This window comes from Rhinolophus hipposideros, assembly GCF_964194185.1.
Source record: "Rhinolophus hipposideros genome assembly, chromosome: 12".
NCBI lineage: Eukaryota > Metazoa > Chordata > Mammalia > Chiroptera > Rhinolophidae > Rhinolophus > Rhinolophus hipposideros.
The window spans coordinates 3135149-3163031 of NC_138058.1; the positions used below are offsets into that span (position 1 = coordinate 3135149).

The 27883-nt window shown below is 43.3% G+C and overlaps 2 protein-coding genes across 3 annotated transcripts in view; one reads left to right on the plus strand and one right to left on the minus strand.

The window, feature by feature from the left end:
- The window catches only part of ZC3H6 (zinc finger CCCH-type containing 6), a 63004-nt gene extending 43470 nt beyond the window's left edge, over window positions 1–19534 (plus strand). For both annotated transcript variants that reach the window (XM_081068356.1, XM_081068357.1), the window contains 7 exons: window positions 159–275; window positions 1129–1240; window positions 6184–6293; window positions 6761–7014; window positions 7572–8071; window positions 8390–8623; window positions 11319–19534. In XM_081068356.1, the coding sequence (XP_080924482.1) occupies window positions 159–275; window positions 1129–1240; window positions 6184–6293; window positions 6761–7014; window positions 7572–8071; window positions 8390–8623; window positions 11319–12760 (2769 nt within the window). In that variant the 3' untranslated portion in view covers window positions 12761–19534. The remainder of the gene's footprint in view (window positions 1–158; window positions 276–1128; window positions 1241–6183; window positions 6294–6760; window positions 7015–7571; window positions 8072–8389; window positions 8624–11318) is intronic.
- Window positions 19535–21120: 1586 nt separating this feature from the next.
- The window catches only part of LOC308505746 (uncharacterized protein), a gene marked incomplete at its 5' end in the record, with an annotated part of 38040 nt that continues 31277 nt past the window's right edge, over window positions 21121–27883 (minus strand). Inside the window, 3 exons of the mRNA XM_081068426.1 lie at window positions 21121–23138; window positions 25606–25723; window positions 27027–27199. Of these exons, the coding sequence (XP_080924552.1) occupies window positions 22941–23138; window positions 25606–25723; window positions 27027–27199 (489 nt within the window). The 3' untranslated portion in view covers window positions 21121–22940. The remainder of the gene's footprint in view (window positions 23139–25605; window positions 25724–27026; window positions 27200–27883) is intronic.

Genomic DNA, 27883 nt, shown 5'->3' on the forward strand with positions numbered 1-27883 from the left:
GTTTGCCATAAAACTTTTAACATCTTTTAATCTTTATAGTAGCTATTACATTTTCTGTAAATACATATTCTTTTCCTATACATTTTAGTACCTATTTAGTAATATTTTAGTACCTATTTAATATTTCATGTTACATTTAAATGAAATTTTTTTTGCAGTATAACAAACCAGGGAAAAAATGGAAGGTTATGACTCAGGAATTTATCAATCAGCACACGGTGGAACACAAAGGAAAACAAATCTGTAAATACTTTCTGGAAGGGAGATGTATTAAGGTAAATTCATAGGAATATCATAAACACTTTTATTTCCAAAGTACTCTTTAATATTTAAGTCTTTTGGGGGGTGGTTAGTTCTTTCATTTCTCAAAAAGTTGTAATAAATCTGGTTCTTCAAATTGTATCTTGCATGGAAATACTGTACAGCAGAAATCATTTAATTGGGGATGGAGGGGATCACAGTGTGAGGGATATGATGAACGTCAAAGTATTACCTTGTCTTGTGCATCTGAAACTAATAATAATAAAAAAAAAAATACAAAGAAAAAAAAAGAAACTCTGATATATTCAATCATGTTATTTTTCTAATATTTAAGAGATTTGTTTGGTTTGAAATTAATGTCTAAATATTTAAAAGAAATTCATACCATTAATACATTTTGATTTACTAATTTAAAAAAATCATTTAATTATATTCTGGGACAACATTATAATTTGTTGAAACCAGAGGTTTTTTTTAACAAACACAGTGCTCACTGTGTGGCAAATGGTTACTAATGTTAAATGTCTTAGTCTTTACAGCGACCCTAGGAAGTAGTTATTGTCCCAATTGTAAATGTGGCCACAACAGAGGGTTAAATGAGTCCCCACAGTAGCTCAGCTGGATATGGTGAGTGCTGGTGGGACCCATGCGGGGTCCCCTGAGGCCACCTCACTGTGCTGCCTCTGCACGGAGCCATGCCCACCATCTTGGGCAGGAACTCCAGGGACTGTTTGAGTTATTATTAGCTCATAATTTAAAAACTGAAGATAGAACCATAATTATGAGTACACTGTGAAATTCCATGGAGAAAACTCAGTCCAATGGTTTTTTTTTCTCTTCCTTCCTTCCTTTTCTTTTTGTGAACAGGGAGAACAATGTAAATTTGACCACGATGCAGAGTTGGAGAAGAGAAAAGAGATCTGCAAATTTTATTTACAAGGATACTGTACCAAAGGAGAGAACTGCATTTACATGCATAATATCCTTTACTGAAAATAGTTAACCAGCATATTGAGGTGTGAAAGCATCATTGAGGGTTTTAAAAATCGTTAAGTACAACCCAGAAATGCTCGTTTGGTTTTAAATTTTAAATAGCACATTACATAAACCAAGTAAAATCAGCCCTTATACTTCAAAAGGGCAAACTGAGTTTATTCTTTAGGGAAATGGAATAACTTCCCTTTGGAAAAAAACTATGAAAGAAATAAAGGTACTTTATATTTAATATACTCAGCTTATAAGTATTTCAATAGACTGTGTGCTTCCTGAAGGAATAGGTAGCAAAATATTTATTCTATGACTTAATTATTTTACTTAATAAATTATTGTGGAATATTATAAAATCAAGGTCTCATCAAATCTTACCCCCAGTGATAAATACTTCCCTATTTCTTTTTTAGGAAATCTATACATCTAAATTGTACTCCTGCCCACCATCCAAATTGCTTTTTACTGTATGAGGTCTGACAATTAAGTTCACGAACTCATCCTAGAAAAAGTGTTACATACCTCATTGCTGAGTAGCTCTATGGTCAACTTTGAAGTACTCCCCTGGGGAGGCTGTGTGCTGACGCCAGTGCCTAGTCCACCCTTCAAAGCAATGTTGGAACTCTTTTTCTGGAATGGCCATCAGAGCTGTCGTCATATTACCCTTGATGTCCTCAATGTTATCAAAATATCTTCCTTTCAACATTTCCTTTATCTTTGGGTAAAGAAAGACATCACTGGGGGCCAGATCAGGTGAGTAGAGAGGGTGTTCCAATACAGTTATTTGTTTACTGGCTAAAACCTCCCTCACAGACAGTGTCGTGTGAGCTGGTGCATTGTCGTGATGCAAGAGCCACGAATTGTTGGTGAAAAGTTCAGGTCATCTAACTTTTTCATGCAGCCTTTTCAGCACTTCCAAATAGTGAACTTAGTTAACTGTTTGTCCAGTTGGTACAAATTCATAATGAATAATCCCTCTGATATCAAAAAAGATTAGCAGCATCGTTTTGACTCTTGATTTGGACTGACGGAACTTTTTTGGTCATGGAGAATTGGCTGACTTCCATTGTGCACTTTGATGCTTTGTTTCAGGGTCATATTGGTATACCCGTGTTTCATCACCAGTAATAACACGGCCCAAAACATCATCTTACCTCTCCAAAAGGTCTTGGCAAATGTCGACTCTCCTTTGCTTTTGTTCATCGGTGAGGTCCTTCAGGACCATTTTTGCACATACCTTTCTCATGCCAAGATGTTCAATTAAGATTTTCCTGTTTCTCTATCAGTGTTTACTTGGTTGGCTATACTTCTCACAGTCAGCCGATGATTTTGATGCACAATTTGATGAATGTTTGCAATGTTTTCATCAGTTCTGCTCATGACTGGCCGCCCTGACCTGTCTTCATAAATGACGCGTTCTCTCCCCTTAGAAAAACGTTTAATTGTTTTGTATACTGCTGTTTTCTTCATGGCATTATCCCCATAAACTTGGACTAACATGTCCCTGATTGCACTTCCACTCTTGCCAAGTTTTCCAAGAAATTTAATGTTTCTTCATTGCTCTAATTCAAGCTCAGATATTCTTGCAATGGCACACAAAAACATGCAACAACAATAATGAACGCCACACATCAAGACATCATCACACGTTGACACGAACACAGCCGTGAGACACTGATATACTAAGGTTATGAAACCTTACCGAGTTGTTTGTACAGTGCTGCCCATGTAAACGCATGGTGGCAAGTTTGTGAACTTCTTTGTCAGCCCTCGAATGTATATAGTCCTTTTAAAAACATACATGTATAGTGTACTTTCCTTGTTAACCCCCTCACCCCCAAATAGCTAGCTGGTTACTTGTACCTTTTAGGATCCGTGGAGCCTTCCTGCCCCCTCCATCTGAAAACTCCATCTTTATCATGATGAAATGTTATACGTTCGCTTTTGCTCTGGACGTTGTGTTTGCCTCTGTGGGTCTATTTGCCCTCGTGTTTGTGTTGCTTTGCTATGATTGTTTCTGCCTCACCAGCACACTGTGATATTTGGTAGATTCTCATGTTTACTTTTCCAGACAAATTTTAAAATAGCCTTGTCTAGTTAAAACAAAGAAAAGAAAGTAAATAACCCCTGTTATTATTGATCTAAATGTAAACAGTGACACCATACAAATACTGGAGGAATACGTGGGTGAATTCCTTTATAACTTTTCCAAGTATGACTTAAAATCCAGAAGCAATAAGGGAAAAGATTGAAAATTTGACTACATAAAATTTTTTTAATTTGTGTAGTAACAAAAATGTGTCGTAAGCAAAATAAAAGGTAAATAATAAAACGGGAAAAGTTGTTTGTAACTTACATCACTTACAAAAAGGTAATAGCTCAATATATGAGTTTCTAAACATGGAGAAGAAAAATGGGGCAAGAATAATTCACAGAGAGAAATGCAAATGGCCCCAAAACGTATGAAAAGATGCTCAGTCTTTTTTGTAATAATAAGAGGAATGCAATTTAATCTATGCCCTGAGATACCATTTGCAGCTATCCGATTTGCAAACCCCCTCCCCCCAAAAAAAAAATAAAAATGTGACCACAAAATTTGTTAGCAAGGCTGTAAAAAAGTAGATACACTCAGACCTTGTTGGTGGGAATGCAAAATGATGCACCCTTGTGGGGGGAAGCTTGGCATCATCTGGCAGAGTTACACACGAGTTCACCCTCTGACGTAGCGGTGCTACCATTTCTCAAATTCGGATGATTTAATGGATCTGGGCAGTGATTGCTGATGGCTGCTAAAATCATTAGGTAAAAAGTTGATGAGAAACTTTATAATGGATTAGTTGAGTTGACAACACCTCACCAATTTGTCAGTCTTAGCACTAAAAAGAAGCAACCAGACGTTAAATGCCTCTCGATATGATGCAATCGGGAGTCTTTTAACTCCTATGAAAATATGAAAATTAACAAATAAATGATACAAAAATAAAAGGGGAGGGGAACTCCTAGAAATCAATGAAGGAACTTGAGAGGTATACTAACGAGATGCCATTTGTGGATCATACCTGGATCCTAATATGAACAAAGCAGTTATAAAAAGGCATTTTTGGAAACAATCCCAAAATTTTATATATTGACAGGGTAGTGGATAAAATTAATGTGTGAATTTTTCAGATTGATAATAAGGTTGTGACTTAAGAAAAATATTCCTTATCTGTTTGGCATAAATGTGGAGATATTTACAGATTAAATGTATTTGGATTATACTTTCAACACTCCAGTGTTTTTTAGGGAGAGTTGTGAGGAGAGCATGGGGGTGGCATAGACCTCACCAAATTGCCAGATGATGGAAATTGAATTGACGTGGCCAGCATGAGGAAGCTCATTGTATTATTCTCTCTACTTTGGTATGTTTGATAATTTTCCAACTAACTTTAAAAAAACCCTAAGTAATCTCAACTCTTCAGAGATAACCATGCTAACAATATGGCATAAAGTCAATTTTTTTTTCTGTGCTAATGTATGTATGTGTGAGTGGATGTATACATGTATATGTTTTTACACATAATTTTTTATAAAAATTTTTATTAAAATGTGATCCAGCTATGATTGTAAATTTATATTTTTTAATTTAACACATCTTTAATTCATATAGATTCTATTTTAATATATGAGGCGCAGTAAGGAGCTTACTTTTTTCCAAAAGTACCTTGGTTTAACTTGGTGTCTCATCTTCACCAATTTAAAATGGCAGCATTAATCCTAGATCCTAAATATCCCTGTGTGCACAGCAATGTTTCTATACGACTATCATACATAGTGTTGTTTGACCTGTTCCCTCTGTAAGAGCGTGTTTGATATTTAGTAGGTCAAATAATCCTCCTTTCTTTATCAAAATGTTATGATAAATCTGACTTATTCAAGAAAAAGAAATAACTTTTCAGATTTGACATATTTCTTTAGAAACCAGATACCTTATTGAACTTTCCAGAAGCTTTCAGTCTATTCTTATGTTTTTTTCCTAGGATCATGCCATTTATAAATAATCATTTCTATGTCCTATTTAATTTTAATTGTATTGGCTACATGTCCAGAATAATGTTAAATAATAGTGATTGTTGCATATAATACACGCTTTTGCATTGGCTTGTGGCTGTAGTTTTTTTGAAATCAAGTTATGTATATTCTTATTTTACCAAGAGCTTTTTAAATCAAAAGAGGATTTTGAATTTTGTCAGTTGCATCTTGTAATTGCTAAGATGATTGTATGATTTTTCTTTTTGACATTATCAGTGTGATGATTACAGTAATAAATTTCCTAAAACGACCCCGGAATTCCCTGAACATTCACTACCTGAAAATGGTGTATTTTTCACTGTACTTCTAGGTTTAATATTTTCTTTAGACATTTGTCCCCAAAGTCATAAGTAAGATGAGCTTATATCTCTTACTTTTGGGATGCTTGACTTTAACTTGACATATTAAACCCCTTATTTTCTTCGTAGATAATAAACACTATTAGGTTGGTGCCAAAGTAATTGCGGTTTTTGCAATTACTTTTAACCTTTTAAACTGTAATTACTTGTGCACCAACCTAATATAAAATATATTTGTTCTGTGTAATATTTTATTTCATTGTAGGAAGCAACAGGGCTTACATAGTTAAAATACTATAGTATTTGCTATAACCATTATAAGTACTTTTTCTTTAAGAAATGTTTTCTAGTTTTAATAAAGTAAAAGAGAGTTAAGATTTTTTAAATGTTTTGCTGCATAACTAAAATATTTAATCTTAAAATGAAACAAGTTGTCTCATGTGATTATAGAAAATTCAGTGTAGTATGTAGTAATACAGTCTTATTTATACAGCAGTTACGGTTTTTGTTTGAAAAATACTAGAGTTTGATTTTGTTTGGTCTATTCCTTAATATTTTTGTTTACATGAATTTCCATGCAAGTTCTATCATAGTGGGGCAAAATGTTACCAAGGAGACAAGTGTAAATTTTCACATGATGATCTGACTAAAGAAACAAAGAAACTTTTGGACAAAGTGAGTAATAATTTTGCACCTTGATTATTTGTTAGTTCTCTTTACAGATTCATTTGACTTGAATCATGTTTTATAAAACTGCTGACAACCCAAGGACTTGTTATTTATTAGGTTGGTGCAAAAGTAATTGTGGGTTTTGCAGTTATTTTTAACCTGTTAAACCGCAATTACTTTTGCACCAACCTAATATGTTTCCTTAATATCTGTGTTAGAAACACAGAAATAATGGACCAGGAATTAATCTTTCATTCTCATCCTGTTGTGTCATTAAAAAGCTAATTTGCATTGAAAAATACCCTTTACCTCTTTGAACCTCATTCTCTTTATCAAAACTGAGTTAGCTATCTATGACCCATTTCAACTTAGTATTTTTCTATTAACAAAATTAGTTTACTGAAGTCTTCATGATTTTAAATGTGAGGAAGGAAGCTTGTTTTAAAATGGTCATCTTTGCCAATTATTTTTAGGTGTTGAATACTGAAGAGGGACCCACAAATGAGGATGAAAGAGAGTTAGAAGAGCTTAGGAAGCGCGGCATAACCCCTCTTCCCAAACCACCTCCAGGAGTGGGGCTCCTGCCAACCCCACCAGAACACGTCCCCTTCTCCGATCCTGAAGATGATTTTCAGACAGAGCTCTCAGATGATTTCAAGAAAATTCCATCTCTTTTTGAAATAGTTGTCAAACCTACTGTGGATTTAGCACATAAGATTGGAAAGAAGTAAGTTAAAATTTTCAAAAATGGTGGCATTTTTGTCCCCAAGAAATTCTTATTAAGACACTCACCTGTATCCACGTTGATCATGTAAGTAAGCTTAGGGAGAGGTAGCAGCTGTCTGGCATGCGCCTCTACTGCCCACTTCCTCTGTGGCCTCCTCACCCTCTGCTTCCTGCCATGGGGCTTTTCCTACGGGGTCCTTAGCACAACTCCGAAATTCCACACAGCAGTCAGGACTAGAACAGGACCAATCAAAGCATTTGCCTCTGGGCGGTAGGATTAGAGGTGATTATCTTTGTACTTTGCATAGTTTGCAAAATATCAATAATGAGTAAATTCTAGAACAGCTGATAGTAGCAGCAATTAAGAAGACTATGGGCTAAAATGAAAGCAAGGTGTACATGTTGGTGTTTCCAGTTATAAATAATAGAGAATAAATTGCTTCTTAGTATCCAATTCTGATATAGAAAAATACACGTAACCAATATCTATTCAGAAACTTGGCGTGCTTGTTTGCTGCTTTCCTTGGAACTAGGAAATACTGTTCTTTCTGTTTCCAGGCCACCAGCATTTTACAGCAGTGCCTCACCACCAGGTCCACAGTTTCAGGAAAGCAGCCCGCATCCGCAGCACATCTATAGTTCTGGGTCAAGTCCAGGTGCTGGAGCTAATATGTCTCAGGAGCACAGCAGCCCTGGGACGCACCCAGGATCCCCTGGACGTCACCCGTGTGCAGGATCCATGCCACAGAGCCCGCCTGCGCCACCTGCTCCCCCTGGGGCTGTGGGTCCTCACAGTCACGCTGCAGTGTTTGTGCCCCCGGAAGCACCTCTGACAGCACCAGGTATGAGTGGTGCCTACCACTGCCCGAGCTTTGCAGAGCATGTGATGAGTGTTCCCAGAGAGAATCACTGTTGTCCAGGCTCATCACACCCACCGGGTCCTGGTGAAATGCAGCTCAGCGCCAGTTATGAGGCCCTACAGAACCCCGCCGAGTTTTATGATAATTACTACTCACAGCATGCTGTACACAGTTTTCAGCCGCCCAGTAACTCTAGTGGTAAGTTTACCTTTTGAAATAACTCATTTCTAATGTAAAATTTGGAGTCCTGTTTTCCATTTAAAGCGTGATAAGAGTGTATGTTTTAAATAAAGCTAAGTAAAATGTGGTGAAATTGAGACCTTAAAATACATTTTAAATTTAACCAAACACTTGTAACAGTCAAGCTTTAGATGACTTTTAAAAATATGTACAATCACAGTAATTTGACCGTCAAATATCATTCTTAGAGCTTCAGTTTCTTCTACTCGCTGTGATGTTCTCTAGTGGAGTTTTGTGCTAACTCACTGCGTGGCCCTTTCTGTGTTTCACGTGTAGATGGGCTGTGGCACGGTGAGTTTGCCCAGCATCAGCCTCCTATTGGTCAAGACTCACCAAACCCTGGGAGTGGGTACGATGACAGCAGCAACATGACAGGCCCCGGACCCCTGCCTGCACCAGGGCTCCTCCCCGCAGTGCAGAGAGCTCTTTTTGTCCGACTTACTCAGAAGTACCAAGACGATGAAGAACCAAGCAGCACCCAGCCTCAGAGGGCACCAAGCAAGGAAGAAGGTGTGTCAGGTGTTAAGCTTCTCTCCTGTTTGGGTCACTCAACCCTTGACTGGGTTAAAGTTTGAGAACGGAGTTGCTCTGAATGGTCTACTCTTATTTCCAGTTCACCTTGGAAGCTCCTGTCCTGTCTTGCTGGGATGGTCTGTGGTCTGCAGGACCATCAGTGCCTTAGTGAGTCACTGCCAAGGCCTTGACTGGAAGCAGTGAGTAAATCTGAAGCTAGAGTAGGAGGCCCGGGTGAGCGACTCTCTACGAGGCCTTTTTGGGGTTTTTTGGAAGAAAAGGAACAAGCCACCCTCCTGTTCAGGAATTTTGACTTCTAGACCAAGTTCAGATATTAGACAAATTTTGATGGGCGTAGTCTGTATACTTCAAGTTCTGCTATATTATGAAGGAATCTTTTTCCTTATTTTTTTTTTTTTTTTTTTTTTGAGGAGGGCGCAGCTCACATTGGCCCATGCGGGGATCGAACCAGCAATCTTGGTGTTTTCAGCACCATGCTCTAACCAACTGAGCTAACCGGCCACCCCGAGGAATATTATTTTTTAATATAAAAGATTATGTGGAGACACTAGTTTACTTAGTAGTTTTGATATTGATAAATGTACAGCAATTTGTTCAGTTAAGGAGAGAAAAGTTTAAAGCATCCTATTCTCATGAATTACAAAATTGATAAGTTTTGACCATTCTTAAATAAAATTTATGAATAACTGTGCAAAATTAGGTAATACTCGGTAGCTACGGGCTATTTATTATATGAACATTATTTGTTATATTTTCAAAGAAGGTAATATTAACTTTATACTGCAGGGAAATGAAGGATTCCTGTTAATTTCCTATACAGTTTATATTCATTCCTTTAAGCACTAAAACTTAATTTTAAGAAACAACCATTTAATGGTAATCTTTCTATAAGGTCTTACAGAGTTTCATGTTTTCATAAACAAGATTAAAACTTTTCTAGATGATATAAAATTTTATACTATAATATAATATACAATTGGTGATGTTTTTTGAGGGCTATTTTCTCTGCATACAGAAAAAGTCTTGACCCACTAGGTTTTTTGTGTTTGTGTTTATTTTATAAAGGTTTTTTTTAATCGGCAATTTCAAATTTATTAAGCCCAAAACACAGACAGTTTTGTGGGGAAAAAACTTTTTAAATAATAAAACTATTGGAAGATGCATTCTACAGAAAAATACCATGACAAGTAGTCTAAGAAACTGAAAAAATATGGAACGCTTCTCAAATTTGCATGTCATCCTTGCACAGAGGCCATGCTAATCTTCTCCGTATCGTTCCAATTTTAGTATATGTGCTCCGAAGCGAGCACTATTTTTATAAAGTTTACTATCTTTATAAATCTTAGCTGCCCTTTGATAAAAAGCTGTTAACCATCATTTCCTATCTAATATCTGCTGTCTGTTGGCCTGTTTCTGCTGTTCTCCTTTCCTTCTGTACTATATCCATTGCAAAAAGGATTTGACTGCTTATAAAATATATTGATATGAAAGTGAGACTAAAGTAGCTTCTTACATATTGGGGTCAGGTAACAAATTCTATGAGGAGTGAAGTTAATGTACAGAAACACTCAAAGTGAATCACAAGCCCAGCTCTGGGCTTCCTGGAGATCAAGGAGAAGAAGTAAAGGGACCTGGTATCCAGAAGCCATATTTCCAGACACTGAGATACCAGTAAAACTTCTTGCCATAGTGACATAGTGTATTCCATCATAAGCCACACCCCACCCTAAAGGCCACTACTCGTCTTGTGAGCACTGCTCTGTGCAAACTAAGTGTGTAACACGAGTTCCATGTAGTGGAAACACATTAGTGAGCAGTGTGAGGAGTTAAAATGAGATGATGATAGTCTGTCAATCCAGGATATTCTAGGGTGGGGGAAAGTCAGCCAGCCCGTGTGTGTCGGAATGGAGAGTAATCACGCTCTAATCCCTCCTGCTCACGAGAGAGTAGGCCTCTGGTAGTTAAGCACAACTTCGTGTCTAACACACAAGGGAGGGTTAAGTGGGCTTTGGGAGTAAGCCCCAGAGTGTTCTCAGGAAGGACAAGTATATAAACTCGAGGATGTTCCTCTTATTTGTTATTTTAAATTTAATGTTTGGGTAGCTAATATATTCACATAGATCAAACATCTAAAAATGTAGTAAAGTATAAACACAAAGGCCTCCACCTTGCCCCTCATTTGCTCAATTCCTGTGCTTCCTCAACCATATATGTTATCAGTGTTCTGTTTTCTTTCCAAATATTTTTTTATATCTCTTCCTGCTGCATTGATAAATCCAGAGTTTAAGGGTTGCTTGGCTTAAAGAGATCCAAAGCATTAGTGTTCTTTCCACAGACTATCTCCCCCCCACCCCACCCCACTCCCTGGCATGTCACACACTCCATGAGTTCCCTTGGACCCGTTGGAATGAAAGGCCCTGACTTTCTCTGGCTGTAAGGACATGGCACATGTTCTAATGTCACAGCTTGCTTTTTATGGAGTATAGTGACAGAATTGATCGTTACAATTCCTGACATCTTACCTTGTTCTAGTGTTGAAACTGGTACTTCGGTGATGCACTTTCTTGAAATTAGACCTCACTTATTTCAGCAACAGTGTGTGTTTTTTTATCTTAATTAAGGTCTAATACGAATGCTGCATTTTTTATAATAAGTGTTTGTCTGCATTTAGATGATACTGTTAACTGGTATTCCAGTAGTGAAGAGGAAGAAGGAAGCAGTGTCAAGTCAATCCTGAAAACACTGCAGAAACAGACAGAAACTTTAAGGAATCAGCAGCCTTCCTCAGAACCCAGTACCCCTGCTGACCCGAGACTTGCTAAAGAGAAGAGTAAAGGGAGCCAGGTCGTTGACCCTCGACTTAGGACTGTCCCAAGGCACGACGGTAGGAAGTCTGAGTCTGCTGCCCGGGGTCTCAGGCTGGCATGGGACCCCAGGAGGCTGAGAGGGGACGGGAGTGGGCATGTTGGCCCCTCCGCTGGCGCAGCAAAGTGCGGTTTACGTCACGCAGATGCTGGCGCTGACGTCAAACACAGGAGAGGAGATGAGGAGGAGGAGGACATGGAAAGAGAGCTGAGAGAAAAGGCTTCCTTGATACCTCTGGACACTTCCCCCAGTGTTGTGCTCCAGGATCCAAGGTCACAGCTGAGACAGTTCAGTCACATTAAAATGGACATTATCCTTACCAAGCCCAACTTCGCAAAACACATCGTGTGGGCTCCAGAAGACTTGCTCCCAGTCCCTTTGCCTAAACCTGACCCCGTGTCGTCGATCAGTTTACCTCTGCCCCCGCTTATCGCTGACCAAAGGCTCAGTAAGTTGTGGGATGCGAAACGCGATCTTCACCCCAGCGCAGTGCCCGTCGATTCAAAATTAACAGCCAAAGCCAAAACTAACACAGCCAACAGAGAGGGCCACCCGGAACAGTGTGGCGACTCACACAGTCCAAGTAAATTAGGAGACCCTCGGCTGCAAAGAAAATGTGATCCCAGACTTCACAGGCTGCACAGCAGGGCGGCTCAGCAGGTGGTCGTGAAGCAGTCGCACACATCACAGAGTGGGCCTGGGCCTCACTCAGCCTCGCAGCCCTCAGGGACCGGGAGCAGCAGCTCTGGGCTCGGGGCTGCGCCTCCGTGCACCCCTAAGCAGCCCGCTTCAGCTGCCCTTCCACTGGGGCCTCCCTGTTCAGCTCTCAGTGGCACTGGTTTGTATGACCCTAGGGAGCAGCAGGCTGCGTCACCTACATCAGAGCCAGCAGCAGGGACTGCGGAGAACCACAAGACAGGAAGTAGTGACAGAAAGGAGCCTTCTCCTGGGGAGGCAGTCCTGCCACAGAAAAGCACTCCGGACACGGAAGGCACTGTCGATGGGCCCGCTGACCCACAGGCAGATGCCCCCGGGAGCGCCTGTGCTGGCCAGGGCCCCGCACTGCACAGTCTCCCCGTTCAGGCGCTGACAGGCTTGATTAGACCCCAGTACAGCGACCCAAGGCAGTCACAGCAGCCCGGACAGCTGAGCCCCACCCCCGATGATGGCCCCAGTAGGGAAACAGATGACAAGTCTCTGAGAGAGGTTTTTAAAACTTTTGATCCAACTGCTTCACCATTTTGCTAGCTATCGTGTAATTAGGCAGTTCTTTTCAGTCTTGTGACTATTGCAGTCTTCTGCTGTTTTGTAACTAGTTTACCTCTATAGTTTATTTATTTTTAAATTATAAACACTTTTCAGCTGCTAGTATCAGAACCACATGAAGTTATATCCTCTAAAGCCTGTGGCATTTTATATAATATTTTTATAACTTTAAAAGAGACTGTAGTAATTGACATAGAAACTTATAGATCATGTTAGCTTCAGTAAAAGTACTTCCGTTGTAAATAAACCATCATGAACTCAACTCCACCTGAATATCTGCCAGTTGTCTTTCATAATTTGGATAACTAATTACCACTTTTATATGGTTGTAGTTTCGAGCAATATGTACCTTTTGGGAAACAGTATTTTGACTGGGATCCTCTCTATTTGTCAATACATACCTGATTAATATGGAATGCTAACTGCTAGCTAAAATGTAAAATGAAGTAAAGAAAGCATTTTTTAATCACAATTAGCAGAGCAGTTCATGTTTAAGGCATCCCTTTTATTAGTGTGGGCGATATTATTTGTGTAAATGAAGCATTTGAATGTCATATCTTTTAAAAGTATTTTACTGTATCATAGAAGTTGGAGATACATAGATTGTTTTGCTAAAGTGAAAACTTCCCAAGTCCTCTAACATAACTTTTTAAATTTAATTTTTCCTATTAAATAGTTGTGAGTTAACTGCTGTCACATTGTGATGTTTGTGTGTTGTGATGTTTTTTGTCTTCAGCACCATAATTTATATTACTTTTTCAAATGATGTAGCTGCAATAATTGTATTCATCATGACCTTAGCAATTTTTAACACAATTTGAAAAGATCCCGTGAGAGTCTGTACCAATTTCTGCATTGATAATGTTTTAAATGTGCAGGTTCCATATTGTTTCTTAAATAGGAGGAATACACAGAGATGGCATATTCAGCTGTGTGCCTGCCAATAAAGAAACTCCCAGGTCCCTGTGACTGCTGTGCTATGACGGGAAGGATTTCATGTCCTCTTAGTTTGGAAATCTCCTAACTTGGTTATAAATTGTATTTTTATGAAAAATAATGTATATTCATTTTTGTGTATTTATTGCAGTATAAAATAATAGCCCTATTTGTTTTATACATTTATTATTTATAACAGAAACTAAGTATTACAGTGACATTCATGTCTTGAGCTGGAGCTTACGGCAGTATTTTTGGTAACAATTTCAGTAATTTGAAAAGGAGCCTTTCATCATAAAAGATAATGAAAGTGCAGGAAAAAAGTCCTTGGATGAAAACAAATACGCTTGAGAAGTGATGTCAGAAACACAGAGCCAAGTGTTTCTGTGGGAAGCTGACTCTCAGATGGCATGTGGTTTCAGGTCAGTGCCACGGTTTCCGCTTGCTTCTCCCTTTACCGTGTTGCTATGTGTGCAGGTCCATGGGGTTGCAGTTAGGGGAACGCCTCTGCCCACCGACGTCTGTGGGGCTGGAGGGACTGGGAAGGGAAGACCTGCTCTTTCTGCTTTGGTTACATTGTTCCCTAAAATGGCTCTGGATATCATTTTGAGATTACAAATGCAGTTTAAAGCCATCATAGAAAGTATTTTCTGATTTGCTGTCCAAACAAATTTTATTGTTCATTGAAAAGTCAATAAAATGGATAGAACTGACAGAAAAAAAGATTATCTTTCTTTCTATCTTTGTCAGAGATCAGAATGGAATCCAAATTCTTAACAGACTCTTTTTTTACTACTAAGAGAGATAGTAAAAGATTAATTAAAAAGTGAGCTTTAAAAACCATGAATGCAAAATATGTTCATTTACTCTGTATTCTTGAGTCCCTATTATACCAACTGGTGTCCTAGAGGCAATTTCACAAGACAGTTTGGACTCAACTTTAAAATTTTAACTATATTTTATATGAAAATGTTTTATTTATGTTTAAAATAATGATTTCTATTTGTGATGCTTTCTTAATTGAGGTAACTTTAGGGGATATTCTGTTATAGCCGGTCAACCTGGATTATTCTAATATTTTTTTTCCTATTTTCTCACCAAAATTTAATAAGCAGCCATTTTCCCCAATGAATAAGCTCCTCTTTATAGTGAAGGGTGTTTTTAGAATCCATGGAATTTGATTTACACTAGTACACTGAAAAGTATGTGTGTCCCTGTTCTTAGAAGCCAAACATTTATAGGTAACAGGTGTAACTTGTGTCTTAAGAGTCTGGAAGATGTGATAGCTGTCCATATCACCTCACATGGGTGTTGAACACGGTTAGAGCAGAGTGTTGACGGGATTCCTGGGTGATCATAATTTGAATTGAGTGATGACTTCCCATGTCTTGTTTAGTTTTTGCTCCACACTCCTGCCTCTGGAGCTTTCTCAGTTAGGACCTCATTCTGAACCTTGAAAATGAACCAAATGTTGGAGTGATTCAAACAGCAGTTAGGTCTGCTTCTGCAGGGACGCCTGTGTGACCCAGCCATGTGCGCCAAGCCCCAGAGTCAGGCTCAGCCAAAGCAGCCTGATTAGGAAATCATCTTTGCTCAGGTTTGTCTGTCTTTTAACTTGCATAGGGCTTTCAGTTCTTCTTGCTAGTCCTACTGCTTGTAAGAAGGGAAGAATGGTTGATTGCTAAAGGAACCCTGTATGCATATTCAGATGGCATTCTGCTGAATTAATTAGGAGAGGGAGGAGAGGCGAACATATGAGGGCAGGAGGTTTGAAGGCCATGAATTCCTGTTCTTGTTCTGAATGGATTTATAGGCATTTTATCTCAGTGTCTAGTTCCTTCCCTGTGAAGTGGATGTACTTGTGACTGCCCACAGATTTGATGTAAGGTGTGAGTGAGTTATTAAAGTGTTTGTAAAGATAAAACTGCTTTGTGACTTTCACAAACATAATCATTACACTCCCAATAGGGTGCATGAAGTTGTACAAAGTCCCAAAGAACATGATATGGTCTGTGTGTTTCACCAAATTTGTGGAATTTCGGATGATACACATTGAAGACACAGGAGAATTGCCTGAGAAGTTGCTCCAGAGAATGTTAATCCATCACGTTAGCAGTTTTCTTTCACAATGTGTGTCAGGAAGACAAAGGACTTCCTTCGTGAGAGTTGAGTAGGTGGTGGGGTGCCCACAGTGCTGTGACCGTGCGTGCTATGTGGTGTGTGTGCTCAGCTTGAGTGGTGGTGTGGGCAGAGTGGCCAGCTTGTTCAGTATGAGTTCTGGGCTCTCAGAAACAACGGCTCCTCACGCCCATCTCTTGGTCATGTTTCTGCAAGTTTTGGGGAGTGACTTGCTTGATAAAGGTGTCATTTTCCTTTGGTTAATGGCAACTTGATGTTTGGAAGTTCCAGGGGCCTAGATGTGAGGGTTTGTCAAAATCTTTTTGTCTGCACTACATAGAGTCTTCTGGTGGAGATGCGCCCCAAGTTCCCGCTCTGGGCTGGGGGGCTGCACCTCGGACAGGGATCTGTAGTCAGGCGGTCCACTGACAAGGCCCCTGCAACATTTAGTAGGTGAGCTTTCTGTCAGTTTCTAAAATGAAGGCTTGTAATGGTCTTTTCAAAAATGGATTGGCAGCATTTGGTAATTAATACGCTCAAAACAAAGTCTAGTAGCACATAGCAGTCATTAGCGAACTTAGTTTAAATAATTCTGGCTTTAGGAAATCCAAGCTTCGACAAAATGTGACCAAACAGGGCCTGAATGTTGAAGGCTGTTTTCCTCCCTGATGTGCCCTGATTTAGCATGTACATAATGCCTTTTTGTCAAGTAGCTTCATGTGATTTGCAGAACCAGTGTCAGCAGCTGCCATTTGCTGTATCACTCGGGTTTTGTTTTGAGTATATTACATTATCAGCAGTATCTACCAGTTGTAACAAAGCCCAGATTTGCCTCCCTTTCTTGGGAAGGGTACAGACCTAAGAAAAATGGTGCAGACCTAAGAAGGAAGGATACCGACCTAAGAAAGGAGAATACCGACCTAAGAAGGAAGGACACAAACCTAAGAAGGAGGATACAGCCCCAAGAAAAGAAGATACAGACCCAAGAAAGGAGGATACAGACCTAAAGGCATTAGATTAACATCAACAGAATGTTTAGAGTTTCTAATTTTTAAATAAAAGTTAATAAAGCACATTTTAAACTGTATTTTGTGCTTTTAAAGCAGGTCCTATGTGTCTTCTTACTTTTCTGTTTCCCCATAGCATCAAGCCTAGCTCTAGGCACACAGTAGGTGCTTTGTTAACTGCTTCTTGATTGCTCCCTGAATCCATCCAGGTTTAGATTTCACAGGTGCTGTCAGATGTGACAAAGCCACATATTGCATTAGAAGAAATACAGTTCATGACGTAGACCTTGTTCTGTAGACACAGGCCCCTACTTTCTTCCCTCCCCCATCAGCCGCGCACTGGGAAGGTACAGCATTACTTAGGAGTTAAACATTTCTACGGTAATCGTAACTCTTAAGAATGCTCCAGACCTACAAGGTAACTTTACTGCTTCCTTGCAGATGTTTGAATAGATCAGTGATTTATTCCTATAGATCTATGGAAGACTCTTTCTGTGACAGAAAGAACTGTATAACCAGAATCTTATGTTTTTATTTTTAAATGTATTTTTCTAACTTCCACCTTTCAGTTCTCCTCAAGATATCAACTAAAATTATGAAGATGTGACTAACCTAGTGAATTTCCAGTTGCATTTAACTTTTTTTTTCCCTAACACCATGAACAGTAATTTACTCTTCAACTCGTGAATTGGGCTCTAAACGTGGGTCCTATGTTTGGTCCTCACACGGCCTTCACTGCCCTTTGAGGCAGAACCGTGTGGGCACAGCAGACATCTGTTTCTTCAGACAAGACTGAGTTCTTGGAACAGTGTTTTATAGCTCTATTCATCCTTGAATCTCTTGCTTTTTTAAACTTAGAATTTATTTTTAAAAGTTGATGTACAGCTAATTGTAGCATTTTACCAAAAAATCAGTTTTGTGAATTATCAGGCCCCATACTTCTTGACTCATTACTCTCTGTGTGTGACGTTCCATTGAGTCGGTTGTGCCTCCTGGTGACTGCACGAATGAGTGACGTCCACAGTGTCCTGTCCCCAACAGCTCCTGGAGACAGCCTCTGGCTTTATGGAGTCAGTCCATCTCACGTTTGGCCTTCGTCTCCCCTCTGCCTCCTATTTTCCCAGCATTCTTGTCTTTCCCGGAGAACCCGGCCTTGTCACGATGTGTCTGAAGTAGGACAGCTTCATCTTGTCCCTTTGCCTCCAGTGGTGTTCCAGGCTTAGTTTGTTTGCTCTGACCCACTGGTGCGTCTTTCTGGGGCTCCAGGGGGTCCGCAGAGCTCTCCCCCAGCACGAATTTCAAATGAATCATTTTATTCCTCTCAGCCTCTGCACTGTCCAGCTTTCAAGAAATTCAGTGCGTAGGAATTGGGAACACGAGGGGGTGGCTGGTCTCGGCCTTGGTCCTAATGACACATCTGTGCTCTTGGTGACCTTTCCTAGTTCTTCCATTGCTGCCCTTCCCAGTCTCAGCCTCCTCGTGACTTCTTGGCTGCTTCTCATGGAATCGGTGACTGGTTGCATTAGGTAATACTGTTTTATCGGATCTGTTACTGTGTTTCCCCAAAAATGAGAACTAACTAGAAAATAAGCCCTAGCATGATTTTTCCGGATGACATCCCCTGAACATAAGCCCTAATGCATCTTTTGGAGCAAAACTTAATGTAAGACCTGATCTTATTTTCGGGGAAACATGGTATAGAGTGTATTGTAAAGGAATTAAATACATAGAGGCCCAACTTTTTTTTTAAAGCTGTGTTCCTATAGCTCCATTACGAGCAAGATCTTGGGGTCAGTTGTCAGTGACAGACTCTACCTTTTGTATGTTTTTTAAATAGAGAAGGTGGAAAATAATAAACGAACCATATTACAGGTAAGAAGTTCTAGTCCACCTGTGTTTTACAGGAGTTTGCCCTCCAAATGTTTGAGAGGGAAGTCAAATAAGTTAGAATATCTTTCAAGTGGCAGAGTGATACTTCCTTATAAAAGTGACAATCAAGAAATAGTTACTTGTACACTTAACTTGCCAAAGTTTTAAAAAAACCTTTACACTCCCTGCCCTAAACCCACTGCTCCCCTATACAGGATACAGGAAGGGCTCAGCAAAGACCCGGGTGGCAGGGCCCAGGCCACTGTGTTCTTAGTCTAGGGCTTCTGTGCCTGCACGTGGCAAAGACACTGGTGGCACTTGTGTCCTCGGATGCCATGTGTGTGTGTATATACGTGTGTGTATGCGCGTGCATCTGGCTGCCTGTGTGTGTGTGTGTGGTGGGGAGCTGTGTCCAGACTCACAATAGATCCACAAGCACCCCTGTGGGCTGAAATCCACGTGAACCTATTCAGTATGAGATGGGGTTTTCTTCGTCTCCCTAGCCTTACTATTTCAGTTCCCCAGGTTGTACCTCAAATGTTAGGGAAACACTGCCTGGATTGTTTTCACTCTGGGAGGTTTTAGGAGCTACCAGCTTAATAGATTAGCTAAATTGTTACTCTACCATTCAAAAGTTTCCAACAAAGGCTGTTTTGCCGAATCAATAAATTAGTCTGCGTGAGGATGAGCAGATCACTTGGTAAAATCAGGACCGTCTATTATTTGTCCTCGCTGTATAATTACTTTCTAAGTTACATTGTGTTATTGCGAGTTCCTGTCATTGTTTTTCTGTGACACCTTTGCATGTCTGACTTTAAATAAAAACGTTTCTAATAATATCTGTCTGGCAGCACATGGCTTTGCTTGAACAACTCTTTGGCACTGAACGACAGTACGGGGAAGCCATGTACTCACACGAGGGGGTGGCAGTGAGCTTGTCCTTCGTTGTCCCCTTGGTCCACAGAGACTGCTGCAGTAGCACAGCGACGGTCGCGCCAAGGCCCCCTCCTACCGCGCCTCCTCCAGGAAGCACCTTGCTTGCCTTCCTTTCGCTTAGTTTTCTTGGCGAGTCTGCATCCGAGGCTGCTGGCAAAGGTGCTGCTAAGGACCGGATTAGAGTCTCACCCCGAGAGCCTGGCCATTCCTCCCCCACAGTCCTGAGTAACGACAAGGCCACTGTCAGCTTCCCTCCTAGGTTAGAGGACCTCATTAGGAGATGTTTTCCTGCTTCTGTTCGCATGTGTTCCGTCTCGAGTGAGGGCGCCCCAGCCTTGCTTGTGGTGGACACTCCGTCCCTGGGAACCGGCACCGTCCCCCGAGCCATATGACAGGAGGTAAGTCCGGGCGTCACCAGGCGTCGCTTCCTCATCACAAAATGGAGACTTGCCGCGATTTCAGCACGTAGGGTCCGCCGTTGGGTGTTGGGTTCCAGAGATGGTTAAGGCGGACGGCTTCTTCAGTGAGGACGGTGAAGTCGCACTGCAAAGTCACACTGCCCTGTGGTGGCGAGGATAACGTGATCCAGGGCACAGAACCTGGAAAGTCCAAGGAACAGAAGAAGCGCGTGATGGACACAGAGGCCCAGCCTGTCCCCTCCACCGTCTTCACACGGGCTGCTGCGGCCCTCGCCCTCGGATGCCACGTCCATCGGCTCGGCGCGGCCGCGCCACCAAGTGTTGACAGCAATTACAGCCGGACCCAGGGTGTGCTGGCCGGGTGTGCACAGGTGTCGCCGCCCGACCGCCACGGGGATGCAGGACAGGACGCTCGTCGGCCGCAGGAGCTGGCTGTCACCTTGTCAGCGATGAGGTTGCACACACCTGCGGTCCCGGAAGGGCGAGCCCAACTCTGGTGACAACTCACTCCCTTGGCACAAATGCCTCCTCCGAATCCCTTTCATTTGCTCATCCAACAGCTTCCCAAGTCAGGGTGTTCTCAGGTTGCACAAAACACAAGTGGGAGTGACTTTTCCAGTAGCCTTCCCAGACCCTGCTCAGAGGCTGCAGAATCGTGGTCTGGGTTTTGTGAAGCGATCCCTCACTGCCTGTGAAGGGGCTGCACCCTCCCCTTAGGAGGCTAATTAGCTAATTAGCGTCGTCTTGGGTGACTCACGGCACAGGCTCCCTCGCATAACCGCAAACTTCGCGTCCGCTCAGCACATGGTGTCTACAGGCAGAAAAAGCTTTCGTTTTATCTGGAGAATTAAAATCTAATTTTTTTTCTTCTTGAAAGGGACTTCAGACAAGATGATCGTAAATCCCCCTCTTTGTCTGGTAACCGCAGGTTAGAAAGGATAGAGAACTCGCGTTTATGCAAAGCGTGACAATTTTGCCTTAAGCTAAAGTAGGGGACCAGCCAGAATCAAGTGCCGCGTAGCAGTGGCTATTTATTACTCACCATGACATGTCCACATACATCATTTCTTTTCACTACAACACATCCTCGGACACCATTAATACAATGCTCAATACATACTTGTTGACTGAATAAATTGGTTTCTACTTAGAAAAGGCTTGGGAAAGGCTCACACACTTAGTTATCTCCCAGTGTACACTGAGTGTGTAGAGTAAGAGAAAAATGCTAATAACTCTTTCTGGGATCTGCAAGACAGCCAACTGCTGGAGGTGGGATCAGAGCAGTGAATATGGGCACCACTGCCATCATGGTGGCACCCAAGGAAGTGGAAAGACCAAGGCGTTCCTATAAAGCAAATCAGAATTCCAATAGGGGTGTATTAGCCATAACCGAGGACAAGCCGATTTTCCATTGCTCTAGGCAAGCAGCACAGCAGACCTCGGAGGGACCCGGGCATCCTTAGGACCTGCAGACACGCTTTGCCCAAAGGTGAGCGAGGCCTCTCTACATCCTAGCTCTGTCTCCACCCCTGAGGTAGCATCTGAAATGGCCTTTAAAAGGTGTGTTGTTTTTAAGATCATTCATGGGATTTCTCTTGTCTTTCTGAGTTTGTGAACTTGCCTCATTGGCTTGTGACATCCATCCTAGGATGGATGGACAGAGGACTATGGACAGAAGAGAGGAAGAGACCATTATCGTTTGTTTCAAAGACCACACAGGGAATAAAGGTAACACTCAGCTTTGACACTCAAAAGTGGGATTTTGCAGCAGTCCAGTAGCCTGGTTTGAAATGACTGTCTGGGTCCCTTTGTCCCCTTCAATATGTTGATGACCAGAGTGTCATGGAGGGCCAGGCAGGAGAGGACTGGGGTGAAGGAAGCTTTTCCTCTCACCCCTGAAAATTCTGAGGAAAAGACAAGCAAGCGGAGACGCGTGCCCACATGTTTTCTGGGGGACGGTGGGTTGTGGCAGCTGGTTCCTGTCTGAGATTCTGGGAAGCCTCCTCACTCTGTGGAGCAGCCACACCGACGAGCAGTTTTACTCCGTCCTGATTCTCTGGGCACTCACTGTTCCCGTGTGGCATGGTGCCCTCTGACAGCACGACGTGACCACTCAGCAAAGGGGTTCCCCCCCCCCCCGTCCCCTGATGCTCGTCAGCTGTTAAGAGCTGAGGAGAAGCCAAGTCTGTGAAGGCAGGTGCTTGATGCTCCCTGGGAGCACTTCCCAGCCAAAGAGAGGGTCACGGCGTACCCAGGTGTGGACAGAGGCCAGCAATTGTGGTCGGGGGTCACCCCAGGACTCACACAAAGCTGCAGGCTCCCCCCCAGTGCTATAAAGGCATAGAAACCATTGCTTTCCTCGTATGAGTTGTGCGAACTGAGCTCTGCGGCCCATGGATACGCTAAAGGTCGGCCTGCCTTCCGGCAAGTCCCCAGAGGTCAGCGTGGCATGCCCTGGCCGTCAGCGTAGCTGGTGGGGCAACACAGGTCGGTGTTTACCGTGAGGCACCGGTTTCTATTTTGTTTGAACACTGGCTCAGATGCCCCAAGGGGTGTGCTGCTTGCACCCAGCACAGGCTTCACTGAGACGGGTCGCCGGGTGTTCCAGGAGCTGGTGTTAGCAGTCTCCTTGCTGCCACCCGCTTACAGGAAGGTGGCGCTGAAACTCCGGCGGTGCCATCGCTGGACAGCTCCTCACCGCACAGGAAGGATGACAGTGACAGGGTGAGGCCTAGCACACACAGTGGCAAGATGGGTTACTAATGACAGTGAGCACCCCTCCAATCCGCCGTGTCACCTGTGTCCCCACAGGCTGGTACCCATGGGCAGCCAGCGTCCACGTCAACAGAATCCGACTCGGAGAGCTTATGTTAGCTTTCATACAGCTTCTGGAACCGGGGCCCCAGGGCCGCGAGTTGAGGGGGCGGGGTCGGCGCTCGTGGTGCACGGGCCCAGCTCGCCACCGTCCAGGTTCCGAGTGTCCCGAAGCCTGTGCCGGAGCAGTTTCCGCCTCCACCGCATGCACAAGGCAACGACGTCCAGTTCCTCCGGATCAGGGGACGGGTGTGTCAGACCCTGCAGGAGACAGACAGAGCTCAGCACTGGCTGGCCGTGGGCTCCCCTGTCTGCTGGATGGAGCTCTTGGGGGAGGGCTCCGAGCGAGAGGACTGGGGAGTGCGAGTTGAAGCTGCTTTTCTGACTTTCTAGCCCTCATTTACCAGAAACCGAAGAATGGTGTTTGAAGAGGTTCCCAAGATGGAAGGAGAAGCGCAACAGGGCAAAGGATCTTACGTTGTCTTCTGAGAATGTAGTAAAAAAAAAAAAATCTCTTTCCCCCTAATTTTGCCTCCTTTTGGACCTTGCCTATTCATTTTGCTCTATGAAAACTCTCTGTGGGTCTGGCCCCTAGCCTGAGCTGAGCTGGGTCACAGTGGACACTTGGCCTTACTCTCAGGCTGTCCTGCTCTGGGTGGCCTGGAGATCGGGGCGTGGGGACTGGCCGGTCAGCTGGTGCCTCAGGGTCAGTAGGAGGCTATGGTTGTGCTTCGGGGAAAGACACTGCTACACGGGGGCCGGACCCAGCTTTCCTCTCAGCCTTCTTCATATTCAAGGGACTCTGGAACTTGTAGCTAAAATACGCACAGTTTTCAAACGCTTTCCCCTGGGTGTGTCTATTTTATAACTCTGTGGTCTTAACTGGTACACAGTTTCTCAAAAGTTGAAATAAAAAATTCTGCCTATGTGTACTCAGCACCCCCATACACCAGCCCACTGGTCGAGGCCTGTGGCTTCATGGAGCTTACATCCTAATAAAAGAGCCAGACAAATACATAATTGCCAGGGGAAGAACACAGAGAAATATAACTACAAACTGATAAGTGCTACCAAGGAATCGTACAAGGCACTAAATAGAGAAAACTGGGTGTGCTGTAGTTTAGACACAGTGGGGGTGTTTCCTCCTTCTAAGGAGGTGGGATTTAATGTGGTGCCTAAAGAATAGAAGGAGCCAGATATGGGAGAACTTGCTGAAGAGACGGGGGCAGAGATGCATGTCACAGGTAGAATGATGCCCATGTCAGCTCGTGCCAAGGCCCTAGGCAGTGTTCTCTTGGGCACTCAAATATTTCCCATTTCCATCCTCTACTCAGGATACAGAAACCTGGAAAGAGTCTTGCTCCCACCCTAACAACAAGAAAAAGTCAGATAATCCACAAAATCATAACTTTTCTTGAACACCTGCTCTCAGGCTTTCTCTAGGCCCTCCCTGGGACTGTGAGAAAGATTTGGGGTAGGACAGGTGGTTGAGAATGGCTCCTTGCAGTGTGGGCTGTGGGGTGGGGGGGGAAGCAGCCACCACTGTGACAAGGACCCAAAGCTCTGTCCACATTGTTTCCTAATGGAACAAAAGCCTGAAGTCACTAAGGGAAGGCAGCAAACTGTCATCCCTAGGGCATAGGTCAATTGTAGAAAGTGAACACAATACAGGGTCTACCCCTGAGGAAGAAGCAGAAAATCATCCTGGATTCATATTGCTGAAAATCTCCTATTGCTAAGGAAGAAGCAGAATCACTGAGAAAGTCCCAATCCTGAGACCTGGGACACCAGGCCTACCTACAATTAAGGCTGAATGAGGACAGTGGTGAACGCCACCCTCTCCTCTCCAGGCCTCAAGTCACAAGTGACAAGTAAGCTATGGGAGACACAAGAACCTGGAGAAGAGCAGCGCTGAGGTGCACACTCACAAGGCAAGCCTCAAGCTGAGAGTAGCGCAGGAATGTTGATAAAAATCCAAACCCCCCAACTACACACAAAAGTAATGCTAGGGAATTTGAAGCCAGTGGTGCACCAAAGGGTCACTATAACAATAACACCCACACTCAGCTCAACTCCTGACTGCCCTGACTCACCCCATGTGAAAGGTCTAAGTGAGGATGCCCATTTTCAGGCATGTACACTATTCATTTCATCTCTGCCAGTCTACACATAAAGTCAAGTTTTCAATGGAAATTATAAGACATGCAAAAGGGGGTGGGAGGGAGAGAAAAACAATCCACTGTTGATAGACAAGGAATCAAAAAACCCAAACTCAGATATAAGCCACATGTTGACACTATCCGGTAGGAAGTTTAAAATAACTGCAGTTAATATATTACTGATGTTCGTGGAAAAAGTAGACAAAATGCATGGACCGGTGGAGAATTTTAGCACGGAGATGCAAACTGTTAGAAACAATCGGACAGAAATGCTAAAAGTAAGAAAAACCACCGTAGTAGATAAAGAATGCTTTGACAGGCTCATTAGCAGAACGGACACAGCTGAAGGTAGAATCAGTGAAGCTGAAGGTAGGTGGATAGAAATCAGCCAACCTGCAACTCACGACACCAGGTGGCAGGGTCGAGAAGGAAGGGTTGAATTTAACAGCTAAGAAGGTAGAGTTTGCTCAGAATGTCTACAGTTTATCATGTTCCTCTCGACCTGTGAACTGAGTCACAGTGCCATGCACGTGTGCTCTACACCAATGCAGCTTGAGACCAGCACTCACCCTGAGGCTCGCTGCCTCTGCAGCCTTCATGGTCTTGCCGACAGCGTGGAGGACCTGCTGTGCATTCCCCACCAGGAGCTCCTCAGAGGACTTGCTTCTTGCCAGGGAGGCCTTCACACTTGGAGTTTATGGGAGGAAAGCAGCTGACATTACACCATCTCAAATACAGACACCAGAAGGTGACACCATGAGCCTTTGTGGGGACTGTCAGAGAAAGGCTGTTCTAAAGGTGCCATTTAACAGTTGAAAATAAAATGTAGATTTGGATACTCATGCATTATCTGTACGTTAACAAGAAGAAGCATGTTTTTAATGAAAATACAGAGAAGTGCAGAACAAATGCCAGCATCCACATAGGATGAAAGACAACAAGACATTTTGTTTCATTCAGGACTTGGAGCAAAGGTTCTAACCAAAGATCGGGCTAGTACTTTCTGAGGGAATCACACACCTCAACAGTTTCTGTTTTAAACTAAACATAACTGAATTCAGTGACACAAGTTGTTTATCACCATTGAAAACGAAGGCACCATGAGACTTAAGTGGTGAACTTGGATGAAATCTCAGGACTTTTAGAGGATCGAGAGCTTGACAGACACACCTGCATGATCCACTCCTTATCTTTATTCTGGGGTGCTGGCATCTTGGGCCCCTGCCGACGTTGGGCAGACGGCCCCTTCCAGGGGTTCAATTCCCAGAGATACTCAGTGACTGCCCTCCCATATGCAAACTAACCGAGCAAATGCACACCCCACCACCATGGCCAGGCCCACACACGCAGGGACAGCCTGTACTGCAGAGCCTACCCTAAGCCTCGCGCATTCCTTCCACGAAACCAGCGAGTCTCTGGCCTGTTTCCCATCACTCCTGCTGCTCACAGAGCCCGGTGCTGCCCTGCCTGGCCCTGCGTGGCATCCTCTTTCTAGGGTCTGTGAGGGTCTTCTTCCTTCATGAGCCTTTTCCACGTTTGTGCGTCTTACCATGCCTAACGCAAATAACCCCGAGAACCCTGACAACTACCCCCTATTTGAAATTCGGCAGTTGGTCACAGGTCCTGTACCTGCAGCAGATAAGTGTGCGTGGCTAATCTGGAACGACCTGGTACCTAAAACATTATTTCCTGGAGAACAGTGACCAGGCTTTATTTTTAATTTAAACACAGTTCATACCCTCTGGCCTTGGTGATGTTTCCATGTGTCACAGTGATGGATGACAGTTTTAACTACCCAGCTTTCCATCACATCAGAATATTACCAGTAAAGATTTGTTACTGACTAGTGTGCGCTGCAGATGTTAAGGGACTCGGGCGGAAACGAAACCGTCCCATACTCACATTACAACATGCGATATCATCAACACAAAAACAGCCATCCCCACAGTGTCCCACACCCATCCCCACCACGTTCCCACAATGTCCCCACCTGGAGATGATGTGGAGCTGGTTGCTCGTTGTCTGCACGTGTTCCAGAGCGCACAGAAGCTCCTGCAAACACCTGGCATCAGTGCAGCGCTCAGCGACAATGTGGAGAAGTTGGGCGAAGCTTTGTCCCGACATCGCAACCTTCCTCGCAGAGGTAATGAGCTCCTCTTTGGTCTGTGTCAAAAGAAATGATGGAGTGAAGGCAGGCGGACAGTGCCACCACCGTTTCCCCTGAGAAGTCAGTGACACACTGTAAAGAGCCAGCACGACTGGCAGCTCTGCTCCAGCCCCAGTGTGTACACTTCACCTTGGCCTGAACCTCCTCCTAAGGAGTCAGGAGCCCCTCTTGGGTCAGCAGGAAACTGTGGCCCTGGAAACCAGCAGAACCAGCTGGCCGGCCCATCTCTGTGGGGCAGCAGTCCCCGGCATGACCCAGCCCTCGTCTCAGGAGCTGCCAGCGCTGGGCTCAGAGCTGGTGTTCGGCAGGCCCAGGGCAGAAATGCAGCCCTAAGGACCAGCTGTGGGAACTGTCCCATTGAAGGGGGTCTTGGCTGGAGCAAAGGTGTGAAGGACAATAGTCACATGTGGAGTCCCCATAAGGGGACTGACACTTGATGGGCTGATAGCAGAAGCTGCCTACTAACTAGTCAGCTGAAATTTTAATCTTTCCAGGCTGTGGTTTTCTTCATTTGGAAAGAGAGGTTTGGACCAGGTCATCAGTCTCCAAACTCTTCCTTTTTGAAAGCCCCGGGACCGTCTACTCCAATAAAATCTCGGCTACTGAGACAGCTAATAGGATAAAAGCCGGGCTGGTCAGCTGAACCCAAACAAAACCCCTCCCATCGGTCTAGACAAGCA